The sequence below is a fragment of the Cariama cristata genome, unplaced genomic scaffold (genome assembly GCF_000690535.1).
Source record: "Cariama cristata isolate BGI_N322 unplaced genomic scaffold, ASM69053v1 scaffold191, whole genome shotgun sequence".
NCBI lineage: Eukaryota > Metazoa > Chordata > Aves > Cariamiformes > Cariamidae > Cariama > Cariama cristata.
Genome location: NW_009600771.1, coordinates 79,546 through 93,861, shown reverse-complemented (window position 1 = coordinate 93,861; position 14,316 = coordinate 79,546). Strand labels below are relative to the sequence as shown.

At 41.0% G+C, this 14,316-nt stretch overlaps 1 protein-coding gene across 1 annotated transcript in view; it reads left to right on the top strand.

Moving 5' to 3' along the window:
• Positions 1 to 1,980: 1,980 nt before the first annotated feature.
• PTPRR (protein tyrosine phosphatase, receptor type, R) overlaps positions 1,981 to 14,316 on the top strand; it is a 76,012-nt gene continuing 63,676 nt past the window's right edge. The window contains exons 1-3 of the mRNA XM_009710126.1: positions 1,981 to 2,095; positions 5,377 to 5,532; positions 13,166 to 13,276. Coding sequence (XP_009708428.1) covers positions 1,991 to 2,095; positions 5,377 to 5,532; positions 13,166 to 13,276 — 372 coding nt within the window. The 5' untranslated portion in view covers positions 1,981 to 1,990. The remainder of the gene's footprint in view (positions 2,096 to 5,376; positions 5,533 to 13,165; positions 13,277 to 14,316) is intronic.

Sequence of the window (14,316 nt, the reverse complement as noted above, 5' to 3'; positions counted from 1 at the left end):
TAAGATCTTCTATTTCATCTGAAGCTAGATATTTTCATGGCTGTTTCATTTCTGTGTCTTTATCAGTGAGCTCTTAACACTCTGTTTCACAACGTCTCTATTAATGTGATCTGATCCCTGGCTCAAGTGTGTTTAAGTGGATGTATTTTGATTTTATGCCTGCTGATTTTACTCAGTAACAACAGTTAGCATTATCCCCATAACTCAGGGTCACTGACTTAGACAAGCAGTTTCACAACCTTTATATCATCTAAATGGATATCTAGGGACCCTCACGACAGCCTTCCTATTTCAGCAACAACTCCCTTTCTCATTTACCCAGGATCCTCAGACCAGGCTGTTGACTTTCAGTGTAGTGATGGCTTCACAGCTCCAAACCAATTCTCATCTGCTGTATTGCTCAGGTGTGCCATGGTCAGAGCGAGCCAGTCTGGGGAATAGATGCTCAGATCTGTTAGACCTCCATATGTCCCCTCTCAAGACATTTCTCTGTTTCAATGACAAAGCTGGAGCTGTTTTGTAACCACTCAGGGTGTCTGTCTAATTCAAGAAGCAACAAAGAGAAGAAGATTCTGCATTTTGAAAATGCCAGGGTAGAAAAGGTAATTTAAATTGAAGAATCTTCTAATACTTCCGGCTGAATTAAAGCTCAACTATGTGGTAAGGGCAGATCTCAGTTGATGCGTCAAGACCTGACAATCCCATTAGTGTAAAAAAAAAAAAATGAGAAAAAGGGAAAAAAAAAGAAAAACACTCAGTACTGATGGAAAAATTAAATTGACAGTGGAAAAAGAAAGCAAATATTTTGTGGTTTTACATCATAACTTATAAATACTTACTGATAAATAAAGAACAACCATCAAAATGTGGGATGCTGTTTTTCTTAGAGAAAAAAATTCCCTTTCTTTCTAGACCATAACCATATTCCCAGTGTGATGTCTGACCCAGGGATATTTCATTCTCTTTATGGAGCTCTGGTTAGGAAGGAAGAATACTTGCTTGGATCCTCCGAGCAGCAAGCTGGCCTATGGCTCTAAATAGGGAGTTTAAAGTAAAAAGTGTTTTTCATCTCGAGTCAGCTGGCTCAGTCAGGAATTTCTAACTTCCTAAGTCAGAAGTTGCCAGAAACACTGGAAGCCTCCTGGGACCATCTGACATACTCCTCTTCCCTCTCTTCTCCTCTATATATTGTCTGCAAAGGGGATAGGGAAGCAAAGAAAGGGGCCCCAAGGTACCACATGGAAATATTGGCCACCAGGAATCATGTGAAGACCCCATATCTGAGTCTTCTTGGAAGCAGAAGTTTTGAACCTAAATTATTTCCTGGGTAAAATTCCACTGACCTCCCAGGAAGAATTTGAACTTGAGGAAACATTTAAATTTCAGTATGATTCTAACAGAGAGAAAGAAAATGCTTCAGTGATATAGTTGGTCTCTGCTGAGAATTATAGCATTCTCTGACTCACATGAGGAAGTTTTAGGAAATTCAAGCATGTGGAATGTATCCAGAATGTTTCTTTTTTGATCTCAGAAACTGCTAATCAAAATTAAAATTGTATAACTTCACTATGTCTGACTCATTCTTCACCTGCAGGGAGAAATGCTAAGATAATATTCAAAGCAAATCTTCATTGTGTAAATCCAACATCTCATTCTTTAAAGGTGAATTAATCTTTAATGCTTGACTTTCATTTTCAATGTAGTAATTGTGTTATCTTGAACATGGTGACTTGTCCAAGGAATTTAGCCAAAAAGCTCTGGAACCTATTTTGAATGTAGGTGAGGGAAAGTGGTACTTTGCCAAAGAGCATTTAAGATGCTTAAATTTTCCTTTGGACTTACTCTTTATCGTGATGCAAGTAGATTGCACAGATTATCATTCCGGGAAAAAAAACAATTAGCAAAGAGTCCCAGAGATCAGTCGTCTTGTGAACTGAACGTATTGAGCAAGGAGTTCATTTGAACTGGTTTTGTTTTTCAGACACTGCAAATGGATGTAAACAAGCTGAATATTACATTGCTTCGGATATTTCGCCAAGGAGTGGCAGCAGCCCTGGGACTGTTACCTCGGCAAATTCATATCAACAGACTCATTGTAAGTACCAAAGGGCTCTGTATAGTAAAATGTACCTGGTTATTTTGAATTCGCTTAAATTTATTTTACTGTCACTATGGAAAAGTGCAATAAAATAGGACAGAAAAATACTTTTTTCCAGTATTTTTTTTAACTGCAGTACAGAAAAATAGATCTCCTTTACAAAATGATTTAAATTTTCTTTTGAAAGGGAACCATTCTCAGTTACAGTCTAGAAAAAATTCAAGTCAGCTAAATCTCTTTTGTGTCCTGTTCATAAGAGATTCCTTATCCCTTAGTTTTTATTCCAGTGCGGTTCTACAATTCATTCATTTAGAAACACTTATTCATGTTTTGTTTCTCAAAGATTGAATATTGCTCAAAAAATCCTTGTGATTCTGCCTTTCAAAGGCATCTTCACAATTTATCCTCAGACTTTCCATTAGTAAATTAAATGCCTTCTCACAATATTAATATTCATGTTTTGCTATTCAGCTGTAAAAATCTATGCTCAAAAATGATCTTGTAGACTACAGTATCGTATTTGCAAAAGATGACGACAAATTTGCTTCTAGCGACAAAGACTTTTCAAAAGCAATTGTAATTGTATGGTTTTCTGTGCATGGTTAAGAGCATACATTCTTAACACTATTGTCTTTTCATGACAGTTTCTCCATGAATCAAAAAACCCCAACATCATGTGTGTATTGCTAGCATTCAATTCACGTTGCACAGGGAAGAAGAGTTATTTTATTTTATTCTATGTGCAGGTTGAATATTAGGGAAGAAAACTGACAGGTTCAGCATAAAAGTATTTCCTGCCTTGATAGCTTGATAGGATTGTATACATCAAAAAGGATTATAAAACTCCTTCAAATAATGTCTCTGTGAGAAAGGATCACACAAGAAGTACAGCGGAAAAGATCAATAGGAATGCAATGCAGCCCTTTTCATGTTCGCCAAGGATGTCACTCATTTGTGACAAGTGATGCTAAATCTCCTTTGTCCCCTGCATTAACCAGAATGAAAGGTTGAAAGACATATTCAGAGACAAGCACAAGTAAATGAGAAATGTTTCTGAGTTTGGGATGTGTATTTCAACATACTTTCTTACTATGCTCTGTGGAAATTACGTAACTAAGCAGAAGAAATACGCTATTTATTTTCCAGCTGGTTCCATAGCTTTTCCCTTTCTCCTCTCATTTGTGATCCAAGGGAAGAGGTAATGTCTTTTTGCACCTGCATATAGCTCAGAATACAGTTAAGTACTATTAATTATTACTCTTCTCAACATCTGTAGAAGTCTGCTGTGAGTATTTTAGTGATATAAGAAAGCAAATTTTTGCCCTATTTGCTCTAAAAATCACGCACAGTCAAAACTCACAAGGAAGAAAAATATATCTTAGGAAACACTGTTCCCACTTTGCATCCTTCTAACATGAGACAGTTCCTCTCGTGCTGGCAAGGAAGCAGGGCACATCAAAATTCATCTCAGCTGACTTCAGCCTAGTCTAAGCTACTCCTAGGCTCCCTGTAGAAGCAATATAGAGAAGGGTAAGTGGAGGAGAATTATCCCAATTATTTTAGGATGGGTTAAATCATTCTCTAGAGATGCCAGTTTCTCTCCGCTGACTTTGGAGGTAGTTTAGATGACTGAAGTGGGGTAAGCTGACTCCCTCCCAAGTGAGCGGCCCTCAGACGTGATCAGGATGTGGTTGGGCACAGGGAGAGCAGGGGGCCTGCTAGCCTCTTACATATAACAACACATAGTGTGCTAGGAACAGTTCACTGGGCATTTCCAGTGTCTCCTTAACCTTTCCAGTAAATCCTCCTCGCGTAAAGGCCTTCTAATGTGCAGAGGAACTCCTAAACAGAGGAGGGACGAAACTCTGGGAACGCTGCGTCACCACCAAGCCTTGCCTTGTGCCCGTCACCTACACCCAGAACCAGCCAGCTACCCATGTCAGAGACTGAGTAGGACCGCAGCCTCAAATCAGCTTCTTCAGTTTGACAAAAGTCTCTGCCTTGAGCTGACACTCCAGACCTGTAGGTCTGTTTTCAGTCCTCTAACCCTGCTGATCTGAACACTCCCACTGAAAAATGCCCAGTCCCACCTGCAGCCAATGTCCTTACCAGTCTTATCGACCAGCGACACATGTGAGAGCACAGAGGGCAGGTTTGAAAGCATCCCTTTCTGTGCAGCTCTACTTCTGAACGCAAAACTAGATATTTTAAGAATAGCAAAAGATGTCTTTTTCTTCACTTCAGTAAAGATAACGATGCGCATTCAAGGCAAGGGAAGGAGGCAGGGGAAATCAGGATTATTCTGCTTTGAACTGATCTTTCCCATCCCGTAACGATGAATAGCAAACAACCAGGCCGGTGAGGTTCTTGCCTGTGCAGACAGCAATGCAGGTAGCAGCTCCGTGCTTACCTTGTGTGTGTGGAACCCCCCAGGTCTGGACTCCACATGACAGCCTCAGCTAAGGTGGCCATAGCCCCGGGGAACCTGGGTTCCCACACCCTGTTTGGACATCAGCACTCTCTGAAGTGCTGGTCTCAGGGGCTCTTCTGGTCTGTCACAACCTCTGACAGCCTCTCCTTTTGCTCCCTTGCGTCAGTGAGCATCGTTGCCATCTCTAATATAGCACCCCTTGTGCTGCCGGGACTGCATCAAAGACACCAGGGCAGGAATTAATAGAGGGGGGAATAGGCATTGTCAGCTTACCCATTAAATGTAAACAAAACTTTTCTTGTCCTTTCATTTTGTTGTGCAATTTTAAGGAGTTGCACTGCAGTCAACTAAAAGGACTGTGTACTTTGTTGTGGTATGTGTCTGCAATGTGTCGACACGGGATTAGAAAGCAGTGCCAAAATACCACAGCATTATACTAAGCATTCCTGTTTAAGGACCACCTTCTAAAACAGGGCTGCATTTCAGCCTAGATCAGATGAAGTATCTGCTAAAATCCCTGCTGGCACTTTGCCCTTGACCCCAGCTCACAGCTCCACACCACGTTACGTTGACCTGTCTTGTTTAGTGGTACTAGACTGAGGAAGAGGGTACCTTGTCAATAGTGAACGGGACAAAGCACACGAGCCCACGTATGGTATTTGCATTTTCTTGCACAATCAGCTGAGATTTAAGGAGTTGGGGAATAGACATACTCTCCTCACAGAGCAGGTTGCAGCCTTTATATCCCATGCTTTTGTTTTTGGAATTATAGTTACAATTTATAGACAGCAGAGATCATCTAACCTCAAACCCTTCTTATGATTCTGCATTTTTTTTCGTTTCCTAGGAGAAGAAGAACTGTGTGGAACTGTTTGTGTCCCCACTGAACAGAAAGCCAGGAATTTCTGAGGCTCTCCCATCTGAAGAAGTGCTGCGTTCCCTTAATATCAACATTTTGCATCAGAGTTTATCCCAGTTTGGAATAACAGAGGTCTCCCCTGAGGTTGGTTGTCAGTTTTATAACTTGTAGTTTGTTACGGATTAGGCAGTTATAACATCCTTGGTAGTTTTCAGGCTGAGGTTCTCAAGCATGAGGCAGGAAATGTGTGAGCTAAGATGGCATTATTGCTCTAAGGCAATTATACAGCCAGCCTTGTTAAATTACTTCCATAGTGCTTCATTAGGCTGTCTAAGCATTAATAACCAGGCCTTCCTCACACAGCTGGGCTACCATTGAAATCAGGATCTAGATCCTAAGCATGCATCAATTAATGCGGGTCAGCAGGTGTAACAGTTCAGTAGAGAGATGAACGAAATGCAGATGTCAGGTGTGAGCATTACTACCTGTGTAACTTGTGTCTGACAAGATTTTCAAAAACTGAATTTGTACGTAGTACCCATGCTTTTTTCTATTCTCAGAAGAAATGAGAGCTTATTTTGTTTACCTGCTCCAAAAAAGGGCAAAAATAAAAGTTGTAGCTATTATTTGTATGACTACACCCATTTTTTGGGAAAAAAAAAAAAAATCTATTTCAAAGCAGAGACTGCACTGCCATCTCCACAGTGTCCCAGACATTACCAGTGAGATGGACATTTAATTCTGGGCTGACCACTTGAGCTATGCACAGCAAATGAAAAAAAGCAAAGGCCTTTAGGAAAGGAAAACACTGAGCTCATGGGCATCGTCATATCACGTTGCATTTTATTTGACGTCTTAGGAGCCCTTACCTACATATAAAGACCCTCAGAATTCAGTGTGAGGTCCAGATAACTTCAAACATGTCATCAAGAATTGACATTTTCCATGGAAGCTCCCGTTTTGACAGAGATGTCTATGTCCAAAAAAGCGGAAAAAAGGAGACGTTCCAATGAGCTGTGTTTCTCTCTGTGGCTAAAGAGTTCCTGGGTTTTGTACATCCAAACCTATGTTTGAGCCATTACTGAGTTAGTACTGGCTGTTATGTTCACCTGTGTTTCTACCGATTAGAAATACTTTTGCTCATTTTAAGTATTCTAACTCTGTTTAAGAATCTGGGAGACGTCTTTGGTATAAAAAATGAAACACAAAAACAAGGCCAGTTTAGTGCAATTTTAAATGTTGCAGCAGCCTGCCACTATGAAAATGAGCGTATTCTCAGGTTTTAGCAGTTCTAATACAAAACAGAGCCAAGCAGTGCTGTCCAATCATCAAATCAAGGCTTTGTATCGCCCATCAGTGACCTGAGATAAACTTCCTTTAGGTCAGAATTTCCTTTGTTACTGAAGCATATGAGTCTGATGGTTGTGATAGATGCAATTATCTGTTCCAAGTACTTCAGTTACAAATAACAGTTCAGGTAGACATGGGACAAGAACATATATGAATAATAGATGAATGGAGAAATGTCATCCAGCTATGAAGAGATGCTGGAAAAAAACAGAGTGCTGAACTCAAGATCTCATCTTGAGTTAGATACATTTCAATAATCTAGAGTGCTCAGATACTTGAATTTTCTCTTTAGAAAAAAAATGTAGACACCCAGAAAAGGATTATTAGAATGCAAGTTGTGCAGACTCTAGCTCCTTCTTACACTGTTGAAGAAACGAGATCATTTTAATATTTTAGCTGCTAGCAGATTAGACAGCTAAGGCCCTGATCCTGAAAAAATCGTGCAGCTTTACACTAATAGATATTCCTTTGGGATCTCAATAAATTGTTTACATGCATAAGACTTCATAGAAAACAGCAGCTAAAAGACAACAACATATAATCTTTACTTGCTTAGCTGCTAACCAGTTATTTACTCTTCTCTCAACTTGCTCTAAGAACAAGTGATGCCAAATAAAGTAAGAGCAAAGAAAATCAGAACAGGCAAACCTTTGAAGGAAGATATAGTTATACAAAGCTTTACATAGCTTTGACACATTATTTTACCCATTGTGTGTGTGTATTCCTGAGCTATCAATCCTAATTAAATCATGAGCTAATAAATTGTATGCTCTTCCACCAAAAAGTCTGAATGCTTCGCAACCAGTATTGTATGTGCTCTATCTATCGGTGTTTCTATGCAGAAGGGAAGCATTATCCACATCTTTCTAGGCGGGTGGCTGACACAGAGGTGTTAGGGCTGCAATTTGTTTCCTTTTTTAGCTGCCTATTTCAGTACGAGCTGCCTAAGGCTTGAAAGTCTACTGGCTCTCTCTGCAGTAAACAGAAAGATACGTTCAGCCGGCAGTTCATCCCGTCTCTGAGATACCTCTCCTGAGATCGCTTGGTTGACTCTTCCTAACAAGGCTTAACTTAAGCTAGGCCCCCAGCTGTAGAGGGTTAATGGTGGGGGAAATCACCCTGTCCTAAGAAACTGTACCAAGATTATGTAGGAAAACTCAAGTGGAAAACTGAAGCTCTCTGCTTAAAGTCTCAGTCCACGTGATACTGCAAACAGCGAAAGTCTCAGTGGATGTAGGTGACTGGAACTACATTTCCATTCATTCCAGTAATAATTTGCCAGTTCACATCTGCTGATGCATTAATCACTGATTGATGTATTTTCAGTTAAATTGCCTGTCTCAAAATTTGTATCCTAGTTTCTTACTCTGCAGTAGCTGAAAGAGCAGATTCCCTGTGTGCCTTTGCTGTAGGAAGCACTAGAGTCCTTTGCTGCCTGGTGTAGAACGCGATATGTACCGGTGAGAGTGTGAAAATTTAATTTAATGGAGTCGTTGCCATTTCAGGGATCCGGGGCAATGGCAATACCTTCCATATGTCCTTTCTCATCCAATGGCCAATTGTAGTTGTAGCATTTGCTCTTTTATCATGGTGTACAGTTTGTATCTGAAGTAGGACTTAGGATTGTGTTCCGCTCCATGGTGTGTATCAGGGCCAGGAGCAGACCTCCCCAGAACAAGTTACCAAATTAGTGGTTGTTGGTGGGACTAAATTCAATGACTTAGGCAGTCCTTGTTATTATGGAGTGGGGATCCTGACTTCCTCATGTCTTTAAATTGTGCTTGGAGAAAAAAGAAAATACTACTGGATTTCAGAGCTTAGTAGAGTAGAAGAGAACTTGAATGGGTTTGGAATGACAAGAATAACTGAAGTCACGGTAAGTAAAATAAGGGTTACTGTCTTTTGAGAGATAAGCTAACTGCCAGCTGGGAGATGTGGCACTGAAGGAGAAATTTCCAGAGCTCATGCCAAAATTATGCAATCCCAAAATGTACCATTACAGCTTCCTTGCACAAGGCTTCTGTTGGTTGCCTTTGAAGTGTGTGATACTAACTTCTTAGAGAAGAAATCAAAGGAAGCAATCACACACTTATAGCGTACAGAAACCATAAGTCATTGTAAGGACAAGTGATCAAAACCAAAAGCTTAGCAATTACTACAGTCAAGACTAACAGAGGCGCCCGGGAACAAAGCTGAGCCCAAGGACACGCTGCGGTGATCAGGCGAGGCAGCCGCAGCGTTCCCCCTGCGCGGCTCACCCAGAGCGGCAGCAGGGACAGGAGCCCTGCAGACCTGCCAGCTTGGACATGAAATCACACCACTTTATCCCACATGCGTGTAAGGTAAAGTCTTTGGGAAGGCTTTGTCATGGGAGATGCTAAGTGGCTATTATCCAGTGTCCCGAGAGGTCACGCACGTTCCTGCATGTTTTCACTGGGGGTGGAAGTGATTTCTTGGCAGGCTTTCATAACCTGCCTTGGCTAAAGCAGTTAAAATAGCAGAAAAAAACAAAGCAACTCAGCATGAACTTCAATGAACCTTTTTTGATCTGAAGTTCGATCCCCAGCTCCCTGTAAGCTCTCCTCCGAGCTCAGAACTACAGCTTGCCGTGCTTTCATTAGTGATTCAGCCCAAGGAACTAATTGGGGTTAACTGACCTAATTTGAAAATTCAGCTATTTTCCAGTGAAGACTTACCTTTTCTGGCAGCTTCTGATACCTTGGCAGGATCTTTCAGTCACAGATTTCACAGTGACTACTTCAGGTCAATGTCTCTCTTGTTATTACCAAAAACTGGCTGCTCATTTTACTTGTTTGTAGAAATAATCCACTAGTTTTCCCTAATAAGACCAGAAAGGCCAGAGTAGATTTTTAATACCTTTTTTTAAAAAAAAAAGTTTATAAAAAATAATTTTTCTAAACAGATTTCTTCCAGTTCAGAGCAAGGCAGATACCTGTGCAAGCACTTTTCAGTAAGGTCAGTGATAGCATGGGATTGTTAAGAATACAGTGATTCTTCCCCACCTTGAATTATGCTCAGTTTAAACTGTTTAAATTAACCTGGCTAATTCTGCCTGAATGACTCACCTGATTGTGGAGACTCCTTAGGGAATAGAGTCAAACACTGGGAGATGATGGTCTTGATGATGTAAATGATGGTGAACCTTCCTCCCTGTAGCCAGGTTTGATCTGGGACCTGATGATGCCTGAGCTCCCCTGCCCTCCCACCTGCTCTGGTATTCCCCTGCCTTTGTCAGCTGTGGCTTTTTGCAGCTTAATTTGAGTTAATCTTCCTGCCTTCTGACGGCAGTGGTACATTCTCACTCCTCAAAAACTATCTGAAATTCTTAGTGGGTTCTCGGGCAGGAAAAGGTTCCCAACTGAGTAAGAGAAATGTGGAGTAACATCAGCCAACGGAGAGACAGCACATCTCCATGCAGGAGGCTCATTACCCATGCTTGTGGACAGGACTCCTCTATTTTTTACTTTTTCTCTAGCATTTGGCCGTCCTGCGAGCTTGTTTCCTGGGCATTAACAGTTTGTGGTAAGCATGGCAGTTGCCATCCCTCTTACCAGTTTTCCCAGACTGAGGAACAAAGTCCTGAATGAGCAGCACTGACGTTTCAGAAAGCAATTCCTTATCATGGGCGTGAGATGACTCAGTTACCGTAGGTCACAGCCTCTTCTGTCGTCAGGGAGCAGCTTGAGCAATGATTCTGCTGTCCTGCAGTTAGATCTGGGGGAAGGACTTCCTTGATTAGGTGACGGTGCTATTAAAGTGTTTCAAAATGCGGTGTCAGTTATGTTTAAGTTGTGGCATATGTTTTTTTACCCTTTTTGCAGCATTTGTTAATATTCTTTGAACTTTATTTTTAGAAAGACAAATCAGGGAAAGACATATCCTGAACACACGTACCATTAGACAGACATCATAGAGATTAATTCTCTCGGACTCAGTTATGTGTATGAAGTCTATGACAAAATATTTATAAAGTTTTGTGACACTAATGAATTACAGGTAATTTAAGTCTGTCACGCATTGAGTCAAAAAATCCTATTAGCTCTTCATTTACTTTTTAGTGTATTTGTCCTTTCAGTGAAGAGGTACAAAGAAACCCCATTTACTCACTTACAAAAAGGTCAGCACAGCCAATTCTGCTTCAGCTCCTGCTTTTTATCTAGATTTCCTCCTGAGAGATCTGAAACACGGGAAAGCCATCAGGTAACCCACCCAGGGTCAAACAGTTTACAGGTGATGGGCCAGGGCTGCAGCTGCTGTGGTGGCGGTGGGATTCCCACGGAGCTCACCGGGAGCAGTCCCCAGTGCGGAGCAGCTGCAGGTTTGGGCTCTGAGCCAGTACTGGGACCCGGGTCCTGTGCCATAGCACAGCAGAATAACCTTGCTGTGCTGAGGGGGCAGGTTGCACGGAGAGCTGCACCCTGTTAGAGTGGCAACGTTGTTTGAATTTGGCTAGGAACAATATTTTTCAGAAATATTTGGCAAGATTTCCAGCTTATCTTTAAAAGCTCTGGTTTTTAAGGTGCTCGCTAAACACCAGACTGACACATACAAACCTTGTTAAACTGTCAATACCTGCAATACTTTTAAGCCCAGATCATGAAACACTGCGTGATTACACACACACACAAATTTTACAAGGTCTGTTTCTATAGTTTGGCAGAAGGGGGTAAAGGATTTCCATTCTGGTCCCTAGGGCTATGACTTCCAAAGAAAACTCTTCTTTACTATGCTTTCAGTTCTAAAGCAGTCAGCTCCTGGTTATACACGCGCATTTTTTTTGCAAGCAAGCCTCTGTAAATTAATGCTACCAAATACTTCTCTAAGTGTTTGCATTTTGTGGCAGTATGGTCTGTGAATTGTCTAACGTCTGCATTGACTTTCATCTGCATTGTCCTGGCCCTTTTCAAAGCAAGCAGGGCACAAACCTGTGCTGAAAGGAAGGACCTTGAAAACTATATTGGGATCCAGCACCCAGCAGGTTTTTGTCAGCTTATCCTCTCTTCCCCAGACCATCATCTCCTCAGCAAGCTTTTCCACATGAATTCAACTTCGTCAGGACTTTCTGTGTTTGGGAGGCTGATAGACTCAAGGAGTTTACTTGATATATTACCTGTTGAAAAGAGCAGGCTGATGGGTGGCTAAGCGGACTTTGGAGGATGAAGTACCCATGCAAAGTGCTAGAGGGTCCCTGCAGTTACACGGGTCCCAAGAGCAGCCACTCATCTTTAAACGGAGGAAATCTTTCCTCTGTGGAAAACTCCCAGTCCTCTTACACAATGTCCCCAGAGAGGAAAAAAGGCCACCTTGAGGTGGGAAGACAACTCACTAGTTGAATGAGAAGTTTAATTAAAGCCATTAGGGACTTTCAGCAAAAGGGAAACACCAAGACCTTGAACATTTACGGTGAAAACCGGAATTTAAGAAAGTAATTTTCACTCGGTCTGGGAAGGGTATTGAAAATATACAATTAAGAAAAGAAAAGCCAGTAGCTGAAAATGGGGAGAGCAATGTCTACTGAACTGCGGTCGCAGAAACACAAGACAACATACTTTATTCCAAATTATATATTGCAGTTAGACTGAGGGTACATGTACCCTGTTTCTACTACCAAATCTCTACTTGAAAACATAGTGAAATTCCGGTAATTTAATAGCCCAACCAAGTCTCCACGCTGCAATAAAGCCAAAAATAAATGCTTTTGCAATTATTATTATTTCATAATTCCCATGAGTTCCCCAGGAGTTCTGGAAATTTTAGTGCGCACAGCTGTTTTAGAAATGTATGATCAGCAGGCACCCAAAGATAATGAGATTACTTTAAGCATAATCAGAATTATAGATAGACGGATAATGAGATTACTTTCAGCGTAATCAGAATTTTTTATGTATGCACATGTATGTGCGTGTGTAATCTAAAGGTGAGAGTGTCGGGGCTTCCTGGCTGAGGAAGGCAAACCGACAAGTCACCTGCTCTTTGCTCCTGTGTCAAGTGTGACCGGTCCCGAGGCTGGTGCGTGGGTGCTGGGGCCGGAGATAAGCACTGGGGAGAAAGAGGCAGGGCGAGCGGTTCCCGCAGCCCATGCAGGAGCTCTGCCCTTTTACCTGATGAGCCAGGTAATTTCCAAGAAAGACCGCGGGTCTTGTTTACTTACCTTCAACCAGGCCATGGCTCCTGGTGGGGGATTATCTCAGCAGACATGGAGAAGGTCTTAGATCATCTCATCTGGCGTCGGGACCCCAGGGTGCATAGCCGAGGTGGGTATTCGAAGTGAGTGCCGTGTACTGTGGAATGTGAACTGTGACGAAGCGGAGGAGGGTGATTAATGCCTGACAAGAGCTATTTAATCTGTGTACACTACTGTGTAACTTTTTTTCTCTTCCTCTTTCTGTTTTATTGCTTAAAAAAGAAAAATGTTTTGCAAGGCCAGCGTGAAGCAGACAAAATCTGGAGCAAAGAAGGATTTTATGCGGTTGTCATATTTCTCAGCATCTTTGTCATTCTAGTAACTTGTTTAATGGTAAGTTTCCTTTTTTACCTTTTTACACTGTTCTTTACTTCATGCTTTTCTCAGTCTGAAGGATAGAGTCATACATTCCTTGTGTGAGAGGTATTTTTCTCAAAGCTATTAAAAACTCAGCTACAAGGTAAGAGTTGGTCATTCTCATAATGCTGTGAAGCCAAAGTTTGAAGAACCACATTTCTTGATATGTTTTGAGTCCAACTGAAGAATGTCACTAGAAGGAAGCTGAAGAAATAAATAATGGGCTCTTAAATCTGCAGAGTAACTGTTTAGTGACATGAGTGATGACTTCTCAACCTCCTTACTGAGGTCCCAGGATCCCTGAAGTCACATTAACTGCCTGTATTTCAGTTTTATTGGCTACTAAAAACACCACCACATTGATACAGTGTTGTCAATGCACAGTTGTTAGAATGTGTGTCAGTATTCATGTATCAAAGATACAAATATACAATTTTAAACTGAAATGACTAGTAAGTACATGAAGGAGTGATCATATTTTTGAACAACTTTGCCATTCGCATTGTGTGAGTTCAGTGACCAGGTTTCTGGGCATTAGACATACTTCTAATACACAGAATAATAGATGTACAAGGGTCACACAGAAGATGAATAAAGCTACACCACCACTGACTTTCATAGGGTGATTTTTGCATTTTTTTCCAATGTTATATCTCACATATTTTCCTTCTCTGAATTGTATATTTCTTCTGTGGTGCATAAATATAAGGGTTTACTGAATTATATCACAATTCCTAGCATTTATGAACTCATAGTATCTTGGAATCTTTTGAGATATTTTGCTTTCAAGCACGTTTGATTTTCTTTAACCTAAATGGATTTCCCACTTACAAACTTAAGATGGAAAGAATGTTTAAACTGAAGATATTAACAAATGATCACATTTATAACAAAATCTTATTTAAGCTTTTAAAGTCTCCCTGAGATTTGAAAAGCACTTATTTTCTCACAAAAAATTGTTGCTTTATGTAATTTCTCCTTCCTAGTCATCTCCATTGCTCCATGCCATCTCACTC